We start from the raw sequence: 21,071 nt of genomic DNA on the forward strand, positions 1-21,071 counted from the left end.
ATTTAATAATATAACCGCAAACACATGAAATTCATGCCGCGGGCTCGTGGTCCAATGTTTTGATTTTTTGGTTCAAGACAAAACTTGTCAAGACCGCTCTCCTCAGCCGTCTCAGGAACAACTTCTGATCCATTAAGTGCTCAGGAATCATGACAGAAAAGTGAGGTAAGGATAGGTTTTATTTTCTTCATCAATTTTATTTCGATTTATGGCGAATCGGTCTGAATTGTAAGCTTCGTTTTATTGCCATGTTTTCAATTTGCAGAGCTCGAGATTACAGCATCTTTAACGTAGCGCATCCATCCCACCAACCGCTCCTTCTCAGGTTTGAACGATATCATCTAGCTTCATCTTTACCTGTGTCGTTGCGAGTTATCATTAACGAATGAGAGAAGTGATCCTGGGACTTCGGTTGACAATTTAAGCAACCATTTTTGCTAGACACCTGAAAAATACAGGTCGCTCTAAGACTCTAACGGAAGTCGAACACACGACCTCTGCGATGCCGATGCAATGCTCTACCAACTGAACTATGAATCTTTGAAGCAGAATTCTTCAGAGCAGGTCAATTTATTGGGCTCATTTCTTTCCGTGAAGGAGTCAATCAATGAAATGAGTCTCTATTAACATTAGCAGAAATTCCATCAGTGCCAAGATGCAAAAGATGCTGACAAGTGCATATTATATTACATCATTTCGCTCGCACAAGTGTCTATGTCGGACGTAAGTATGAAATTCAGGACAAAATGATTTTCATCCTACTTTTTCGAGCTCGGCAAATTAAAAAAAGAAGCTTACAATTCAGACCGATTCGCCATAAATCGAAATAAAATTGATGAGGAAAATAAAACCTATCCTTACCTCACTTTTCTGTCATGATTCCTGAGCACTTAATGCATCAGAAATTGTCCGTGAGACAGCTGAGGAGAGCGGTCTTGTCAAGTTTTGTCTTGAACCAAAAAATCAAAACATTGGACCATGAGCCCGCGGCATGAATTTCATGTGTTTGCGGTTATATTATTAAATCGCAAAAGTGCGATTTAGGTCTATAAATCGCACTTTGTAATGTATAAATCGCAATGTGCGATTTATAAATCATTTTATAAATGATTTATAAATGATTTATAAATCGCAAGATTACGAGCTTTGTGATTTATAAATCGCAAAGTTACCAACCGTGCGATTTATAAATCACAAAGTTGATAACCTTGCGATTTATAAATCGCAAAGTTTGTAATCTTGCGATTTATAAATCGCAAAGTTGGTAACTTTGCGATTTATAAATCGCGAAGTTCGTAACCTTGTGATTTATAAATCGCAAAGGTAGTTGAATGTGTTATTTATAAATAACACAAAATATAGGGGGAAAGTACTTAAATAATATTTTTACATTTGGCGCCCCATAGTTATGCGATTCGAAATAGCACCCATTTCATAACAAACTACATAAACAATGGATTACACAAAACCATACAAGCGGAAGGCTCACAGTTAGTCGCTGGTAACAAGTGCTACGTAACTCTAAGATGCTAAAACAATGTTGGACTCATCGCAGAGAAGATGTCCATTGGACCAGTTCTTGTAGATGACACGCCTCCCACAAAGGTAACAAAGTCCTGCGTTTTTAATTACGCTTAGGGTCTTTAACAAAGAGGATATTTAACAATTATTCTACAAGGGTGCGCTGGATATGAAGGCATCTATAACCAACGAGGCCCGTCGCGCCGAGTTGGTTATAATCATTTTATATCCAGCAAGCCCGAGTAGGATAATTGTTTTGTTAAAAACTCCAGGGTCAACAACTCTTCCACTAAAGCATCGATTTCTGAATTCGTTAATTCCGGTCCAAAACGGCTTTTGTCGGCCATTTTTTTCTCAGAGCTGCAAAAATGTTTTCAGCTCGCTTTATTGCTGACGCGTTCCTTGACCATATTAGGTACAACAGGTATACGAGCTGATAGCCTGTGTCCAGCGAGCCAATGAATATGCTAGAAATCTGATATCCGAAGTTTAGTTTGTAATACAAGGAAGGGTTACGTTTTTGCAAACGTTGGCCGTATAGCACTTGTATTCCAACGGTCACAACGATTAGAGAGTAATGCAAAAACGTAACCCTTCCTTGCCGTGACATTAACATCTTAAATACCACGACATGCTCCCGTCTGACCTTGTAGTTCAGTCGGTAGAGCAGCGATGATCCAACTCGAAGGACGAGGGTTCAATTCCCACCCTGGTCAGAGTTTTCTTCTGTCGTTGTGTGGGACCATTTCCCATTAGTAGGGCTAACGCTCATATGGTTCATATGGGTAGAAAACTAGCACTTCACATTACTCTCTAATGGTTGAGTCAGTTTTTAATAAATACATATATTCAGGCAAGCCTAAATGCGTGCATTGAGAATAAAAATTGAAACAACCATACGTATTTTAGGTTTTGACGACAACATTTATACCTTTACTATAATGAATCATTCCCTGTCTCAGTTCGCCACTGTTTTACGACGTGAAGAAGATGGAAAAATCGTGAGATGCTTACAACAATACGAACTAAGTTTCATTTGAAGTGTGGGCTGTGTTGCGACTGGGAATTGGCAAACAAATCAAGCAAAACGTTAAAAAACAAAAAACTTAAAACAATGCAGGAAGGTTCGAATAGAACAGCAAAAATAGAAAAGGAGGAAGGGAAGGGCAAAATTGAAGAAATGTTCAACCTAAAGCCCTGGCTACACTTTCAAACATTGTTATAAAACATTTGTTGGATCAACAATGTTAAAACGTGTAGTATGCATATTTATGACGCTTGTTCAACATTTTTTGTTGGAACTGCTCCGCCATGTACATAGCCCCTTTACGCTCCTAATTTCAATTTCTCCAAACGTCTTTCATAGAAAACTTCCTCACCCTTAGCAAATATGTCAGATGCAATGTTTTACGGTTTACGTTAATCTCCCGCACCACTCGCCGTAATCTTAGTTCTCTTGAGCGTCTCCCTCAAAAAACGAAAGGGAATAACAGAAACAGAAGAGAAAAGAGAGGCAAAGCTTTCCTTACTAGAGCCTTTTATTAGAAATAAACAACTGTTAACAGCAAGATATAAGTTTGCTCACCGCGATTCGGCCGACTTTTACCCTTACATATGCACAGAGCCATATTGCCAAGGTATCGTTAACTAGAACAGCTGTTACCGATCTGCTGACCAGGCTCGTTTCCCAGCCTGTTTTTCTTTTCACTACTCGGTGTTTTCATTATTCGATGAGCTGAAATCATTTCCTTACAGTTTTCCTGAGTATCAGGTGGCCTTTTCTCGTAGTTAGCGGCTCTTAAGTCCTAAATATACATGTGGCCTGAAATAAAAACTGTTTGTCAATGTGCTGTCATAGCATAAATCGTGCACCTCTTAAATTCTTGAGAAAGTCCATTGGAGAAAAGACTTGATGGCAACTTGCTTATTCATGAGAAGAATGCAAACAGAAAGTTCTTTTGAAAGTCGTCTTGAGAGCATTTCTGAATTCAAGTAAACGAAAGCAATACATCAGTGGATTAATAGATGAATTGAAGAGCATTAATGTCGTGGTGTATTCGTACACAATAACCATTTTTTTTTTTGGCGAAGATGACAAGTTACCCATTGCTGTGAAGACAAAGAAAGGAAGGTAACAGAGCAGGAAGATGAAAAAGATGCACAAAGTGTTAATGGCCGATCTCTGTAGCCTCCTTAGGCGAACGTTTTCGAAGTCATATATCTGCGTTGGTATTTGATTCTGGATTTGAGATTTATGGCGTCTCACAACAAAGTACAATTTGGTATAAACAGCAAATGTCACTACGAGGGAAATTCCGACAAAAGCGGCTGCGACGTTCGAGTAAATAAGAAAGCCTTCAAGCCACACAAGAGTCATTAAACCACTCACTGACCACAGAACTACTTGTGTAATCTTCGTTTTTCTTTCTGTCACGAATTCGTGGTAACGGAGATTCAACGTAATCGCAAGATACCTGTCTGTACCAATGACTGTGATGTATAAAAGGGAAACACCGGCAAAGAATGACGTGGCTATGCTATAAACCGAGTTTATGATACAATGTGGTGTAGTGTTATTGTAGAGACTGTACATCACAGAGATGTACAAAGGATGAACCACAAGGCCTACTCCTAGGTCAGTCAAGGCCAGCCCACATAACAAATAATTTGATGTTGTGCGTAAAGATGGAACGTGCAGGAAACTGAGCAGAATGGAAAGGTTTCCCAAACTTGCTGTTAACATGAGAAATACATTTGCAGCGATATTGACCAACAGAACATGTTTTTCTCCGATCAGGAACAAAACAGGTACCGTGATGAAGCATTCGTTACTGGTTTCGTTGGACGATCCCCTCATTTATGCTGACCCTGGCAAATTTTAAGTTCAACTTTGGGTCCACACAGTGAGTAAAGACTTTCAGAGAGCTAACGCAATTCAATTCTGGCCAAATCGACCAGTTTATGTAAATCAAACAGCTGCCTTCTTCTTTAAAAAACTCGATATTGCGTTTTTCTGACTGGCGTCTTTCAAAATTGTTGATTGAATCAAAGGTGCCCCAAGCTAACAATGTAATTTGAGCATTACGATCCGTTAAAATTATAAGCGTTTGAATAGGTATTTCCAAAAGTATTTAGGAGTCGAAATAAAGAACATGAATCGAACGAAAATGCCTTACCTTGTCTTCTCGATACCTTATCAGTGTTTTTGTGGCGTACTTTGGCCACTGATTTCATCGCTATTCCAGTGGGTTGTAGGTTCGCTGTTTTTTCTTTCAACGAGAATTATATATATGAGATAAACGGTAGAACTAAAACTCCCTAGAATCGGGCTGAAACGGCCAGAAATGCTAAGAATATGCTATAAATAAGACAAGGAGGCAAGGTGAGAAATTCTGATGTATTTTTATTTCTATTTTAATGCCCTAAATAACGATCGCTAAATTCCCGATACTCCGTGATATTGGGGTACCTATGATTGAAAACTAAATATTCGCATTAAAAGATAAAGGTTGTTTGTAGTTTAAGAACTCATGCAAATGCTGCAAATGCTGAACGCAAATGCAAATGCTGCAAATGCTGAACGCTTTTCAACTTATGACTGATTACCACTCAACGTGCTGCGATTGCCAAAGGTTTTTAGTCAAGTGACAGCACCTGCCTTTCCTTGTGAACTAATGCGCGATCAACTCGAAACTTCTTTTATCACCGCACACCGGTGGCTCAGTTGGTTGAGCACCGGGCTGTCACGCCGGAGGTCGTGAGTTCAACTCCGGCCGGACCAACACCCAGGGTCTTTAAATAACTGAGGAGAAAGAGCTGCTTTTGTAATTACATCTGCAAATGGTTAGACTCTCTAGTCTTCTCGGATAAGGACGATAAACCGTAGGCCCCGTCTCACAACCCTTCAATGTTCATAATCCTGTGGGACGTAGAAGAACCCACACACTTGTCGCAAAGAGTAGGGCATGTAGTTCCCGGTGTTGTGGTCTGTCTTCTGTGGTGTATCATGGTTGGGAGGGTAAATGCTCGGAGATATTAGCAACACCAAGCTACTCTAAAATCCGAGGGTAAAGAAACTTCAACATCCCCCCCCCCCCCCCCGAACTTTTGAAGACTGGTCGTTCAAATTCTCGCCCCTTCGGGCAAAAATGGTGTTCAAATGCTCTACCCTATCTTCGGATTTCTTTGTCATACCCTACTAAAGAACAATCGTCGTCGGCTCATATATCATATCGACCCTTTATATGATGATGCTGTTTTTACCAGACTTGAGCTACTACAAAAACACAACTCTGATGTTGAACTTAACAAAAAGAAAACAGATACCAAGTTAATTAAACGACGTTTCGAGGACATCTTGTCCTCATTATCAAGTGAAAAGGAAAAGTTGAAATTTAAAGGAGCGAATAAACAATATGTTAATTTACATGAACAGTTTCGCCCTTAGGGGGTCACTTTGAATGGTTAAAGGTGGTTTTTCCTTTTATATGAACAACATTTCATACAAAAGGCATTCAAATTTGCTCTTGCATTTTCTTAAGACTATGATGTTCTTAGTCAGATCCCTTGGGATAGTTCCTTGTTTTGACATGTAATGTTTACAAATGGAAGATTGCTTGTTTTCCAGTGAAATCTCTTTGCTCCAGGCGAAACTCTTCCAGCATCGTTCCTGTTGCTTCTTAAATATTGTTGAATTGTTGAGTACATTTTAACGCTCTTATGCAAAGTTAACGCTTTGTTTAAAGCCCTCTTTCATGAATGCGCATGACATGCTTTTTGTTTGCGTTTCCTCAGTAGTGTAGTACAAGCCGAAATCTTAAAGGTTTCATTGGCTTAGCCAACACTGTAAAAGACTACAACTACATAACACGAACGTGAAATTATAAAAGCCGGAAAATAAGCATGACTGCACGGGTTGTCTTAATGAACTCACGGTAATCATTTTAGCCCCAAACAAATTGTCGTTTTAGATGAAAATGCTACCGTCTGAGAGGCAAGATAGAGGAGGCAGTTAAGAGCGATTTTACGGGATTTCAGAGCTCTAATAATCCCCATAAGAACTTAGCTTGGTGGAGCAATTGAAACCAGTCCAACTACTACTCAGTGATGATAATGCGGTAAAAACTTTCATGCATATTATTTCGTTCTTGGCACTGGTTAAGCTCGAAGTATATTTTACATTTAAAGCCATCTACCTTTTTGTACCCTGGCCAATGTTGGTAGTGGATGTGCAGTCGTGACAGGGAGCAAAACCGATCTTGGGTCATGCATGAAACCCTGTTATATGCATAGTCTGATTTCCTCTTCCTATTATTTGAAACTCAAAACAGCGAAAAGATGGAGGATAGTTTACAAAAACATGCACTACGCGTAATGCCTTAAGGCACTTTTACTTCATTCACTCTGGATAAAGAAGATGGGCATCGTACTCCACCTTGGCTAATGTATTCACCTTTATCACGCGGCGGCCATTTTGGAGTCCGTGGGGAATAAAGGCTTTGTCTTTGCATTGTCTTTGCCCGTCCAGCCTCACACTGAATGAGAGGTTCGACGGGCAAAATCTTTTGTTTGGACATTGAGTGATATGGGCCAATTTGGTCTGTCGTCCGTCATTGAGTTTTGCTTATCCTGTTATAACTGTATTTGACTGAGATAAATCTGAATTCGTTGCCTTCGGCGTTATGTAGGTGTAGATATTCTATTAAGCTTTCATTATGCCCTTACATTATTATCTGGCTGAAGAGCCCGCTTCAAGATCGACACAGTCTGTTACAGTTAGTGGAAGTGAAGCCTGCGTCTGTTTATATTGGCGCTGATTCTGCTCCTTGTCGCCCGCGATCCCTCCTCTCTTCCCACTGGTCCCCTGTCCTTCTTTCACACACTATAACACAGGTCTTGGCGGCAAGCTTCCAGGCGCCTCTGTCTGCGGCTGTGACTACCAGGTCGGCTCGGATAATGTTGCCAGCCTTCAATTCTCGTTTACAAACGTCCTTGAATCGAAGCATTGGCCTGCCAGCAGGTCTGGAGAGGGAGGCGAGTTTACCATACAGGATGTCTTTTAGGATCCAGCCATCCTGCATGTGGGTGACATAGCCAAGCCAGCGTGGGCGTCTCTGGGAGAGGAGGGCAAACATGCTTGGTCTTCTTGCTAGGGCAAGTAATTCTTTGTATAGGATACGATCCTGTCAGGTGATGCCCACGATCCTCCTCAGACAGCACAGATGGAAGGCGTTATGTCCGCGCTCTAGGCGAGTGAACAAAGTCCATGCATCGCTGTCGTAAAGCAGTGCGCCCAGAACGCAGGCCTGGTGGTCAGCGTGGAGGTCTCCCAGACACTCTTCGTTAGGCAGTCCATTGCTGACGCTGCCTTGCCGATCCGGGTGTGTAGCTACGTATCCTTGGAGAGAGTGCTGGAGATGGTGGAGCCGAAGTAGGTAGAATCCTGCACAACCTCGAGGGTGTGGTCAACGATGGAGATGGGCTGCTAACATCTTGGCCCAATCTTGTAAGCAGTCAAGGCAGCATCATCTGCGAACAGCATCTCCCGGAGGAGACACGCTGGTCTTTACGTGCAGGCGAGCAAGGTTAAAAAGGCTCCCGTCGCTCCTGGCGTGGATGTAGACACCATCTTTAGTCTGGTAGAGGGCATAACACAGCAGCAGATAGAAGGTGCCGAATAGCGTCGCAGCGAGGAAACAGCCTTGTTTCACGCCGCTTTGGCTTGGGAAGGGTTCTGAAGACGATTCGTCGTACTGGACAGTGCCTTTCATTTCGTCGTGGAAGGACGTAATCATGTTAAGAAACTTAAGGGGGCGATCGATCCTGTGAGGTAAGGTGAGGAGCCCTCTCCTGCTGACCAAGGTAAAGGCCATGGTCAGATCAATTAAGGCGATGTAAAGTGGCTTTCTCTGTTCGTGGCACTTACCCTACAGCTTTCATGTCAACAATTGACCCTCCCGCTTTGAGCCTCAAGGTAGACGCGTTCAGCGAGTGAGTGAACTCAGTTCAAAACCACGCAGATGGAGCCCTTGCCGACAATGCACTATACAGTGTAACGAGATTCCACAGTAAGTCAACAACAACAAGGCTTAGAAGTGTTGTTGTGCCCAAACATCTCTGGACTGCAGAGTGTGTTTCTATTCACCAAGGAAAGGGACAATACGCTGAAATCCATGTTTAAATATAGCAGAACAAAACTTAAGAGTTTTGTATGATTTTTTTTTCAAACAGTACCATTACTTGCCAGGTAGCCAATACCCACCTCTGTGGCAAATACTGACTTTTAGTAGCAATTACCCACCCTTCGTATTTACAAACGTAGCAAATACCCAGCATATCAAATACTTACTTTTCGTAGCACGTACCCACCGTTGGTATCTGCTACTGTAGCAAGTACTTACATGTAGCAAATACACACTCTTGAATAAATGCTATCGTAGAAATGCACTTCTCGTAGCGAATACCCACATCACTCTGCCTCTCCCCCCCCCCCCCCCCCTTCGTTGTTTGTCAGTGAAATTTCTCCTGTTTTATCGTGCACTCATTTCTCTTCCAAGTTGAGCATCGCTTACTCTTCGCTTCCTTGCTGGTTTTTTTCTCTCTCCCTTTCTCTTCTTTCTTCGTTGTACGAATAATACTTTTGCAAAGTTTTACTAATTTAAAAGTAAACGCAATGTCAAATGCAGTACGCTGGCCATGAAACTTCCCGCCAAATACCGGTAGGCGGGTTCCACCAGTGGAACATTTCGCGTATTGGAGTACATGAAAAACGTGCGTTCGTACGGACGGTCGATCGTGCGATGGCGTCATAAACATTTCTCGCATCGATGGGTTGCCATGGGTGCTGACCAATTTGGAATAATATTCCGGTTGGAGTGACCATTCCATAATGGTAAGCGATTTTCCAGGTGTACCGTGCAACCGGATGAAATTACACTTACCATTATAACGTTTGAAAGTCGTCCGCAACGTTTTGACTTTCTATCTTTACGGCATCAAGTCAAAGTGGTAACCAGCCTTTTGGATACACTTCAATTCATAACATTTCTGAGCATGCTAATACTCACCTCTTTCCTGCTTGTGGACCATTACTTGACAGCGTAGCGGTTAATGATAACCTTTTCAGTCAGTCAAACCACCGCCCTCTTTAGTCACGCAAGCGAGCCCGAGGGAGAACTACGCTCTCTCCCCATTCTTCCTCGCTTGCGTGACGAAAGTGGGCAGCTCGACTGACTCAGAAGGGACTGCTAACAGAGTACGAAAACGTTGCTGTTTATAGTATATTGTTCATTGAACTCTCTTCTAGGGATCAGTCATAGTTAGTCCAGACCGTACGCATGACGTGTTTGGCATACACTCCAGCTGCCACCTTTTCAGCAAAACACTGCGGGCTCACTGGTTTGGTTTTAGCGATGAAGAATCGGGAATTGATGGTTTTCGAATTGCAGTTGGAAAACAACCGAACACAACGGACATTCTCCCATTTCAAGACGTCGGCATCACAACCAATGTCGCTAAATAACGTAGCTGGACTTTTTGAAGGCGATATAGTGTATGTAACAGTTCAATCACACAATCCCGCAGGACTGGTTATGCAAAGTACTTCTCCTCCCACAAGGTTGATTTCAGCAGGCAGCGATGCGTATCTGGCCGAAGGAGACTTTTTCTGCCTTAATGTATAATTTTGATAAGAAATGCTACACTTCAAACACAGTCAAAATCTAAGCTACATATATTGATAATACGTCACAAATATTACGAATTCAGATTTGTTTTTTTTTTTTGCAGTATGATCTCATAGAGTAGGCTTGGATAAATTCTTCAGTAGAATTTCGAGCAGAATACGCGAATTTTTGAGGCGAGCTTTCTGCCGGCAGAATGAGGGATTTTCGAGCAGAATTTGAGCAGAATAAGGGAAAATCAGCCGCACTAATGATATGCATAACAGTTGCAAGAAAAATTTAAAACTAAATTAAAAAAAAAAAGGAAAATACCATGTCTTTGATTAGATTATTTGACCTAAAGTAAGATGAATTACAATTTTGCTACCCATAACGAATACCTAATTAGTTTTTTTGGGGTTAGGCCCAGGCTCCCTTCTATATTTGCGAAAATAAATACGGCCCGAAGGGCTGGAATTTTTTTCGGATACCGAGCAGAATTTATCCAAGCCTGTCATAGGGTCGCAAAACGTCAAACAAGACTATTGAAAGTCTTTTGTAAATTTAGTCACTTCAACAGATAACAATAAAAGTAGTGTAAGATGTTAATATGGAAAATATGCACATCAGGCCCGGGTTGCTCGAAGCATGGTTAGCGCTACCATGGAAACCTACAGGTTTTGATATCTCTTAACCAACAGTTAGCGCTAACCCCAGTTTTTTTTTTTGGTCGAGTTTGCCATTGTTTTAAAGGCCCACCTTCAACCGACAGGCTTTTCGACCGTTTGTTTTTGTCATGGAAATTCGCATTGCTTATCGTAGCGATCTGATTGGATGAATTTGAGCTTTGACGGGATTTTCCAATATGAAAATTGTTCCACGGGACGCAATGCTTGTCAGTTGAAGGTGTGCCTTTAACCGCCAGTGAACCTTTGGTTGCCACTTGAATAGCGAGCTTACGCAATAGGAAGGCTGGAAGACTCAGGACGGCAGAATGGCGAAAAAATGTCGCGCGAGACTGTGCATTCCCGATCTTACGCGACATTTTTTCGTCATTCTGCCGTCCTGGGCCCAGTTGTTCGAAAGCCGATTAACCTAATCCAGGATTAGCGTAAACGTTTGTTTCATGTTTTCACCTTTTTGGTGAAAGTTTCTTTTGCTTATTTTTGTTTTTTCAAGATTGACTTCTTCTAATGTAAAGTTTTGCTGAATATCAGCATTGAACATCATTTGTAAGTAGAGAAATAAACTCCTTGGTTAATTTTTAATCTGGGATTAGCGCTAATCGGCTTTTGAACAACCGGGCACTGAGTCCTCCAGCCGTCCTGTTGTGTAAGCTCGCTAATATTAACAATGGAGTGACGCAACGATGAACTTAAGTTGAAAAGTTGACGACAAGATCTTGACCTAGTCTCTCTTTCATGGCTATACATGAACAATTTGCAACCTCCTTTCCCACCACAACATTGCGTCTCGTAACGGTAGCCGCGGGAAATACAGATTTTTCTTTGCACATCATGCAATCTCGTCCCCAGAGTCCCCTTTTCTTTTGGTCAGCACCAAGAACACGGACTCTGGCCACTTTGAAAGACCTCAGACAGCAATGACCAGAACCAAGGTTGGTGACCAGCGGTTTTCTTTAAAACAATGGTTTGCTGGGGGTGCTAAGTCTCGCGGGCTCAGAAAACCTGGTTGTGGTCATTGTTATTTAAGGTTTTTCAGCCACTTTGGCCAGCGTCCGTGTTCTTGGTGCTGACCAAAGAAAGCGGACTCTGAGGACTAGATTGCAATCAAGTATCATACGATGGTGCAGAACGCATGCACATTTACAACATTTCTACTTTTTCCGTGTCAAACTGTTTCGACGGTACCAACAAGTCTCTTATCCATCAATTCTAATCATGTATTCTTGCATTTGTTGGAAAGAGAAGATTTCGCTTTGATGAACCAAACGATGTGTTTGAAGTTCATATTTAATCCAGACATGTTTCGCATCCATCGTCAGTTGTACAATGAGGAATCAAGTGAAGTTGTGCAATAAGTAGTGTAAAAGAGGAGATTATAAAATATAACATAGTGACAGTTTGCAAACTTTCCCTGATTACGTGGCACGTATTTCCAATATGTCGACGAAACAATATCAACCAACAACGGTAGAAGTGTCAGCTTTCCTTAATATATTTACTATAAAAGTTCTGAAAATGTCTTGTTTTTGAAAATCCAATAAGAACCAAAATTACAACATAAATCACCATCATTGAAGCCAGTGGATACCTGCACACCAGCCAGTTACGAGCTTGTACTCTGTAAAGAAAAATCCAATATTTAACATTTAAATGGGGCCGGTGCTTTTCTTATATAGGAGACACTTGCGGCCTCCTAGAAATGGTAAAACTGCATAAATATGCCTATTTCGTAGCAAAGATTAGTCAAAACAGCAAACCATACACATCTAAAAAAACAAAAATAATGAAAATCTCCCTAAACCAAACTCAATTGCCCACTTGTTGCATGAAGACAGTAAAAATGGAATTCAATAATCATTCCCAGCAAAAAAAAAAGGGACACGAACGTGGTCAACATTTGTTTGTCTGAGGAAACCAACCAATATCGATCGCTCTTGACATAAAAGTGTTTTCAGTTATTTGCCAAAACATAATTTAGTGATACGTAATACACATTTATTTGACATATTTTGCAATTTGTGTCTAATGTCATCTTTCTAAGGATTTGGTAATCATTACTCTTCTTGTGTTTGGGATGACAGTGATGATTTATTTGTCATTACATCACTTTAAACAGTCCCTCTCAGGACTATACACTCAAATGGATGATAATACTTCACTTTGTTACTTTTTGACCCCTGGGGGGGAAACTCACATATGAAAGGGGCAGAGATGCTTGTCATCTCACTTAGGGATGTAAACTTCAGATTTTAGTCCCACTAAGGGTGTTGTGGGTAAAACACCATCATTTGTTTGTAGCCGTGGAGTTCTTTTTTAGGGTTACATGCAAAGATGAATATAAATATACCAGTATGTTCTATGTTTTAAATATGGTCTCTTTTATGTGTTAAAAAAACCTGGGGCCATGTCCAGATTGGTCTCCTTCATATATGAAGTCCCCCCTCCCAGCTTTTTGTCTTGCTATGTGCTTTTTGATCAATAAAATGAGATTCCCCCTCCTGAATACTTCAATGTGCTGCCTTTTCACTGTTACTTAGATCAAAATCACTATGTTGTCTCACTGCAGAGTGATAAGACAACAATTGTGGGATCTCACCCTGTGGATGAAGTCTCACTCTAGTTCAGTGCAGTTTTCCTTTTCTTATCACATGCACATTTTTTCTCGATGAAGTTGTCAATGGTTCAAGCCTATGAGTTGTATCATCAATTGATGAAGATCACTTGGATCATTTGGATAAAAGTGGTCCAGAGAGGACCACTGTTGACATACTGAATGATCGTTTCAAATTCTTCATTCACTTTTTACAAAAGTCCTTCTTGGGGCTACTGGGGGTTGTCAATAGTAGGTAGCTGCCGGGAAAAGTCACAGCCAACTTTGTTATCTTGGCCTTTTCTTCAACGACAATGTGCCATTGATACCAGCTTAAGCATTCCCTCTTTTCAAACATGGTAATTTTATTGTGTCTACCTATTAACTTTCTGAAAGTGAGTTAGCATTCATAATTTCAAAGACTATCAGCCATTTTTATCAGAACTAACACAGTCAGGGATGTCAAGGACTGCCGATTGTGACCTTACATAAAAAACTGACACTAAATCACTTTCCTTTGGGCTTTGTTAACAAAGACCACAAAATTGCTTTATTGACTTTTCTAGTGAAATGAATTTCTTCAGCACAATTGACTACTGCAAAACCTTCTGTCAATCGTGAACTAACTTCATCAAGTTTCTAAAATAAAATGTCACATCTTTGCAAACTGGACTCAACATACTGTACCTAGTATGAGGTTTCTTCTCAGCATATACCAACACATACTTCACCCTGACAACTTGGTTATTGGTCACAACATAGTATCTCTCAGGTACATCCCCTCCCTCACTGTTCCTTGCTCTAGCTCTTGAGCGGCTCTGCCTTTCATTACTGTCTTTTGATTTTATAGTGCACTTGACATCTGGATGGTCCAACACCTCACACACTGCTACACAACTTAGTTTGTTGCCAATGACACTGTGCTTCCAGCCCTGGCCAAAGTGGCTATACATCATACAAACAGTGAGGTCACTTGACAGATACGTCCCCTCACCAAAGAAAGATGTCTGTAGGTTAAAGAATGCAAGGATCTTTTTATTTGTAGATATCACTACAGCGCATCTTCTGTTTGAAAGACTGTCCACCTTTTTCCTCTTCATCTAGCCACTCAGCTTTCAAAAATGTCAGTCAGTCATAAGTCTGTCAGTCTGTCTGTCAGCTAATCAAACAGCCCATTGTCAGTTAGTTGTTGTGCCAGGCCGACAGATGATCTACAGATCAGTCAATCAGTAAGCCAGTCAAATTTTTAGCCCAACAGTCAATGCAATCACCAATCATTTTCAATTGATACAAGTCAGCAAGTTAGCTTATCAGTAAATCTGCCATATGGCAGTTGATGGGGCAAGACCTTTCTTTAGAAACCCAGGTAGTGACTTATGGTGTGTTCCTTTGGGATGATCCGAAAAAAGGATCACTAATCCAAAATCACTTGAATCATGGTGCATCAAAGGAACCGAAGAATCCTTTCCCAGAGTGGATTTATTGGTTCCTTTGATGCACCGTGGTCCAAGTGATCTTGGATCAGGGATCCTTTTTCGGATCATCCCAAAGGAACACACCCTTAGTCACAAGTTGATTTGTACTCAGTCCTTTTAGCCCAATGATTCCAAGGAGTGAGAGACTCTTAACGACAGATTATTCTACTTGTCAACTGGGGGTGACCCTGGGGTGCACTGGGGTTAGCCCATTGAAATCACAGCAAACTAATTTACCAGGCATACCTTGTTTAAGTGTGCATGTAATCCATGGTGTAAAATTGAATGAAAGTTGTCCACTCTACTGCCATGGTAGGCATACCAAATGTCCCGAGTCTGCGACAATTCATTAAATTTAACATTGTGGGCATTTGTCTCACTGTATTCAACCTCAAATATAAAATCAGGTTCTGTCGCACTGTAACTTGCTTGACCAGTCTTTTGTTCAATCTCTGAGAACTAGAAATAATATTCATTATTAACCATTGACTCTTATGAATGAGAATTAGATTTTATCCTAATGCCAGATGATTTTACTTGTCAATGGGTAAGGGGGGAGGGGTTGGTTTAGGAGTGAACCTTTGCCCCCCCCCCCCCAACTTTCGAAGGTAGCACCTGTTCATATTCCTTTTTTTCACCTTTTTTCTCATGTCTTCCCAAAGAGGCATAACATAGTTGCTGACAGACCTCTTTATACTGACCTACTTAACCCATTGACTCTAAAGCCCCTCCCGTTGACGAGTGCAATTGTCTGGAGTTAGACAGAGTAAAATCTATTTTGTTTCACTCCTAGGAATCGGTGAGTTAAAGAAGACAGACAGTTTTTGAGTGGATTTAGGAGTTAGGAGAAAACAACAGCATAACAAAAAAGTGGGGGGGGGGGGGGGAGGGGGGGTGGGAACTGTAGCCCCCCAGCCCCTCCCTCTCTGTGGCCCCTGATGAAATGTGCCAAGTTTTAAAAAATGCATTACCTTGGATTTGTCCATAGATTTTAGAGAAAATGTCCTGTCCATAGACCATTCCAAGATTTCCCATGCCTCTTGTGAAATTTCTACTTTTCCTTTCAACAGGTTATCAAAAGAAGGAATTGTGTTGCAAATAAGGATCTAGGAGTGCAAAATGAAAAGACAGAAAATAATGTCAAGTACTGTTTCATTTCAGAAAATAGTGTCCATAATTACTATGGCAAGTTTTTGAATACCTGAAGGTCCCATTTTTGTGGGTCTGCAAAGCTAACTTGTTTCTCATGAGTAAAGATGAAAGATGTAACCTGTTTTTTGAATTCCCGTGGGGAGTAAAGCCCACATCACACTAGTACAAAAATCTGTATTCCAAAATATGTTTTTCTGACACGGCACGGTAAATCTTTTGGGTGTAAACAGAACAAACAAAAGGCATATTTGACACCCATACCAGAAAGCTGAGAACATCTCTGGAGGTGTGGTCGGCACTCCAAATATTGGTACTGTGGCACTATTTTTTTATGAGTGTCTCAAAGGGGTTTTAGTGGATTTCACAGCATCTTAATTTTGGTCGATGGCCTACCTTGATGCCACAAGATGCTCATGAGATAAACAAACCAAGATGAAAAGAAATCCTTAAATTACAGCCACAGAGATAAACAGGGTTCCCATTCTATAAATTTTCACTCTTTACTTTTTTTCAAAATCGCACCCACCAACGCCTGAAAATTCTTATTATCACCATCTTCCAAATATGCAGAAGGAAAGGGTCGCAAAATGCTGTCATGGCGGTAGCTTTCAAGGGCAGCAACAAACAAACTCCATCGCATATCGGCGGACACAAGGTCTCTTTCAAGTCTTTGGAGCACGCGATATTTAGCCCCTCCAGATTCCACCATTTTGCACCATGACAATGGGCTATAACGCTATCTTATTCTCAGAAAGTGACCTTTGGAATCCTGATTATGAGGGAAAATTTTGACGAAGCTTTTGAGCCGTGAACGAAACGAATAGCCACGTAGTCATCCGCCATTTTGAAATATCTTGGGACTTTGTACCAGTCTTCAGCTTCTCGGTAATAGCCAATCAGAGAGTGGGGCGCCAATCTTGAAGTGTGAAAGAAAAAAAAAATTTAGTCTATTCACAACTCAGCGAAGATTAGGACTTGGAAACTTTGTGCGCGAAGAAAATGTCCGTGAAGCAGATTTACTACTCAGAAAAATACTACGACGACATCTTCGAGTACAGGTAAAGGCAACTACAGTTTTACATGAGAGAATTTTTTATCCAAATATTATTTTCCCTTTAATTTCAAAAGTTGAAATTTCGCATGTTTGTGGCGTGTCGTCTGGCTAATGTTACAAGGGCAAGAATTTCCTTTCTATTGTGTCTAATTTCGATAAAAGTCAAATAATTAGTATACGTAAACGTGGTAACTTTGCGATTGTCAGGGTTGCCAGGTCTCAAATCAATGTCAAATTCAAAAAAGGCAAAAGATTTTTTAATCGAGTTCAGGACAATGTAAAAAGTATACGGACAAATTTGATTGACCGAAAGTACAATAAGTGAACTATAACCTTCCCGGCTTCGTAATAATTTTTTCCGCTAATTTACCTGTGTTTCCCGACTTCATAGACATGTTTTGTTACCCAAAGAAATTGCGAAATTGGTGCCCAAAAAACATTTAATGTCCGAAACGGAATGGCGAAGCCTTGGCGTTCAGCAATCACAGGGATGGGAACATTACATGAAACATGACCCAGGTAAGCTTGTTAAGCTTGCGTTTTTACTTGCGATGCACCTCTTGGACTCGTTTGCCACATTTTTCCTGGTTTCGTACTTCTCTTATTTATTTTACGGTCTTCAGTGTCTTTCTTTCATAATTTAAAATATGCGACGAAACTGCCAGGCCTCGGTTGTTCAAAAGGTGGGAACGCTATGTACCGGATAAATCACTATCCAGTGGATAAACGTTAGCAAAACCGATTGAGTTATCCAGTAGATAGTGATTTATCCAGCGGATAGCACTATCCACCCTTCAAACAACTGGCCAGGTCACTGTGCTGACACCATACTGCTCATTTCATTGGATACGTATAGGAAGAAGTACTATTTTTTTCAGGGTCAAGGTCTCGTTGTACATGAATTTGTGTTCATTGATTTTTGAACTGGTCATCCCCAGGGTGATGACACCCCCCCACCCCCCCCCACCTTTTCTACTCTTTGATAACTTTTGCCAAGGGCTCTTTATACCAGGAATGCATGTATTAGCTACATTTTTACAATATTATACACTGAGGAGCATCTTGATAGGGCAAAGAGCATTAAGCCTTTCAGTCCTGAGATTGAGACTGTCCAGTGCCAGATAATTTTACTCCTCAATGGGGGCCACCGTTTCAGGGATGAATGGGTTAACAACATCTACAATCATGGACAAATTTCTTTGGGACACTCGCATTTATTTCAGTCAAATGCATATTCTTCGGACTTCAGATGCCTCCCCCCTCCCCCCCACTCAATGTTGGGCATAAACTGGTCCACTTTCAGCCCTGCACACTATTTTCCGTTTATTTTCCCCAAGCAACATTGAATGGGGGGGGGTGGGGGGTCCAAAAGAACCCAGAATATGTGATAAAAAGTGATTTAAAAGATAAAATGCTGTACTGTCCCAATGAATTTGTCCATGATTGTAGGTCCACTCGAAAACTATGTTCCCTTTAATAAACAAGTTAATGGTTAACATATGTTGATAGTCCTTATGCTTGCATCATCATGACTCTAACCTGAAAATATCAGTTTAGAGTCAATAGTAGTAATTTTTATTATTATTGCCTACTCTATAAAATTTGCTTTAAATAAGCGGTTGACATTTAGACTCAAAAGGAAACGCTGTAATCTTAAATTTCGAAAATTGAGTATCTTGACATCCCTGGCCTTGGTTTAAAGCTTGGATAAACTTATCCAGGCAAACAGTTGTTATTCAGCTTTTAATGTAACATTTTTAGTTGGGGAATTTTAATCAATCTCCCATTTAATTAAAAGTTTAAAGATTCATACAATTCTCCCCTGCCAATCCCCTCCAAAAAAAACTACATGTCCATGAATGCATTAACATTAGGTAAAGTCTGCTATGAGCCTAGAAGGCTCATCCGGCCGGCGCTTATCTCCGGTTTCTGTAGCATGAAGCGACTAGGAGTATTTCCACTTCCCCCTGGATGGGATGCCAGTCCATCACAGGGTTACCCCCAGCATTAAATTTGCCGGTACCCATTTATACACATGGGAGGAGAGGGGCACCGTGAGAGTAAAGTGTCTTGCCCAAGAACACAACACAATGTCCCAAGCCAGGACCCAAACCTGGACCACTCAATCTGGACAGAAGCACACTAACCTTGAGGCCACCATGCCTCCCTATACAAAACATTAACCAACACTTAAATCCCGAGAAGAATGTATCAAATTTGCAGACCTATTGTTGTAATGCCTCTCTTTTCACACTGGATCCTCTCACAGTAACATTTGCTCATCAGTGTAGTGACACCTTTTTTCCCTTTTATTCGGCCCTCATGGAATATTTTATTTTATCTTATCCATCCCTAATGGTGCCATTGAGCAGTGAAAGCTTGGACTTTTAGTGTTTTAGTGTTTACAGTAATTCAAGGTCACATTAGTATTTTCATTCTTTCATATATTTTTGACTTTATGTTTACATCCTTTATTATACTCTTTGCTCTTTGTGTTCACCAATCAATAGTACAACCCCCAATAAGATTGTTAGTGTCAATAAAAAGAGCTTAATAAATGGACTTCTCAAACATAAAAATGTATTTTCAGAACCTCACATCTTGCTGTTCAGAAGAGAAAGGACTGATCTCCGAAACAAGTAGCTTGCAAGTCAAAGGACACTACTTCAAATAACCAGAGGACTTAAAGAAAAATAATGATGACAATTTGTAAATCAAATTATATTTATTTATAATAATTTATATTGTAAAGTGAGAATATTTTGCCAGTACCTTTGCTTTGGTACCTTGTTTGAAAGCTTGAATAATCATTGAAAATATTAATTTCTATTTATAAAATAATATATTTCTTGCTTTCAATATATGCTGTAACAAATAACTAAAAGTTTAAAATAAAATATTCTACAAGTGAAATTGAGAATGTGTTATTACTTGCAAACCTGGGTTTAAATTAACAATCTAAAAGTGAATGGAGGGACAGCTGCATAAATTTCTTATGATATATCTAACAAGAACGTATTCTACCTTAGCAAAAATTAACAAAGGCTCAGGTAGCAGTGGGAGTCTGTCAATAAAAATGAACAGTCTGAAAGGCTTTGTCATGGGAGTAACAGAGGGTTGTTGGGCTTTGTGTGATGCCTATAATGAACTGTGTTTCTGTCCAACTTGAAACTGGTTCATGTTCTGTTGCCTAGATATGTCAACTCAGTCAAGGAAAACCCTTCTGTATTAGAAGTTCTTGGTAAACTGATTGACCGTTTTAATCTACAGGCCTACAAGCAGTAAAATGAAAAGATAATAACCTTTTTACAAGAAAAACTGATTTATTTAACTAAGTTTGCTCATCACTCAATATTTTGTGGAGCTTCCACAGCAAAGTCCTTTTACAAAACACATTTAAATCTTGAAAAGTTTAAATCTTTTGAAAAGTTTAAATCTTTTAAATCTTTGAAAGTTGCGAAAATCCGATCATCTTTTGTTCACGACCGAGGCAGAAGGGGAGTGGGTCTATTCCTGATTTGACGTCACAAACTGATTTACATTGCATTAACTCTTTGTAAAAATGCAGGCAAAGTAGATTGTGACGTCAAAACAGGAATAGACCCACTCCCCTTCTGACTCGGTCGTGAATAAAAGATGCTTGGATTTTCGCAACTTTCGAAGCCTATAAAATGGCAGGATTTGTTAGAAAAAGCAAAAAATGGCCACAATGCGTTTCGAACAGGTGTAAAGATTCATTTTAGCGAAAAAAATATTTTGGGGTTATGGGCACTTTAACCAAGTAGTTGGTACTTGAAGTGCCTATCAACCCACTGCATTTATTTTCTAAAATCGTCCCAAATACATTTTGTTGTTTTAAGAAAGCTTTTATTGAAAATTGACATGTTTATTCCCTTTGAAAGATGGAAAAAGTGGTCATAATTTGATCCATGA

The 21,071-nt window shown here is 40.4% G+C and overlaps 3 protein-coding genes and 1 pseudogene across 3 annotated transcripts; 2 read left to right on the forward strand and 2 right to left on the reverse strand.

Annotated features, from left to right (window-relative positions):
• LOC138033206 (uncharacterized) overlaps positions 1-11,990 on the forward strand; it is a 13,219-nt pseudogene extending 1,229 nt beyond the window's left edge.
• Positions 3,051-4,656, reverse strand: LOC138037748 (octopamine receptor beta-1R-like). Its single transcript, XM_068883652.1, has one exon. The coding sequence runs from the start codon at positions 4,376-4,378 to the stop codon at positions 3,446-3,448; it is 933 nt and encodes a 310-aa protein (XP_068739753.1). The 5' UTR covers positions 4,379-4,656; the 3' UTR covers positions 3,051-3,445.
• Positions 11,991-12,138: 148 nt separating the features above from the next.
• On the reverse strand, positions 12,139-16,935 carry LOC138038713 (protein mono-ADP-ribosyltransferase PARP16-like). Its single transcript, XM_068884740.1, has 5 exons — positions 16,611-16,935; positions 15,904-16,038; positions 15,179-15,391; positions 14,145-14,464; positions 12,139-12,485 (listed from the first exon to the last, which is right to left on the reverse strand). The coding sequence occupies exons 1-5, from the start codon at positions 16,791-16,793 to the stop codon at positions 12,344-12,346; spliced, it is 993 nt and encodes a 330-aa protein (XP_068740841.1). The 5' UTR covers positions 16,794-16,935; the 3' UTR covers positions 12,139-12,343.
• Positions 16,936-16,990: 55 nt separating this feature from the next.
• Positions 16,991-20,632, forward strand: LOC138038718 (cyclin-dependent kinases regulatory subunit-like). The gene is made up of 3 exons (XM_068884754.1): positions 16,991-17,142; positions 17,530-17,657; positions 19,729-20,632. Exons 1-3 carry the CDS (start codon positions 17,084-17,086, stop codon positions 19,779-19,781), a joined length of 240 nt encoding a protein of 79 aa, XP_068740855.1. The 5' UTR covers positions 16,991-17,083; the 3' UTR covers positions 19,782-20,632.
• The last annotated feature ends 439 nt before the right edge of the window (positions 20,633-21,071 follow it).

Source organism: Montipora capricornis, chromosome 2 (genome assembly GCF_036669925.1).
Source record: "Montipora capricornis isolate CH-2021 chromosome 2, ASM3666992v2, whole genome shotgun sequence".
Lineage (NCBI taxonomy): Eukaryota > Metazoa > Cnidaria > Anthozoa > Scleractinia > Acroporidae > Montipora > Montipora capricornis.

Excerpts from the sequence above, each read along its gene's own strand:
- LOC138037748 (XM_068883652.1), bottom strand. The coding sequence starts at position 4,378 with ATGAGGGGATCGTCCAACGAAACCAGTAACGAATGCTTCATCACGGTA.
- LOC138038713 (XM_068884740.1), bottom strand. The coding sequence starts at position 16,793 with ATGGTGGAATCTGGAGGGGCTAAATATCGCGTGCTCCAAAGACTTGAA. Across the intron at positions 15,392-15,903 it reads AATCTATGGACAAATCCAAG|TTCTCAGAGATTGAACAAAA; the intron begins GTAATGCATTTT and ends TATTATTTCTAG. Across the intron at positions 14,465-15,178 it reads TACATGCACACTTAAACAAG|ACATCTTTCTTTGGTGAGGG; the intron begins GTATGCCTGGTA and ends TTTAACCTACAG.
- LOC138038718 (XM_068884754.1), top strand. The coding sequence starts at position 17,084 with ATGTCCGTGAAGCAGATTTACTACTCAGAAAAATACTACGACGACATC. Across the intron at positions 17,143-17,529 it reads GACGACATCTTCGAGTACAG|ACATGTTTTGTTACCCAAAG; the intron begins GTAAAGGCAACT and ends CCGACTTCATAG. Across the intron at positions 17,658-19,728 it reads TTACATGAAACATGACCCAG|AACCTCACATCTTGCTGTTC; the intron begins GTAAGCTTGTTA and ends ATGTATTTTCAG.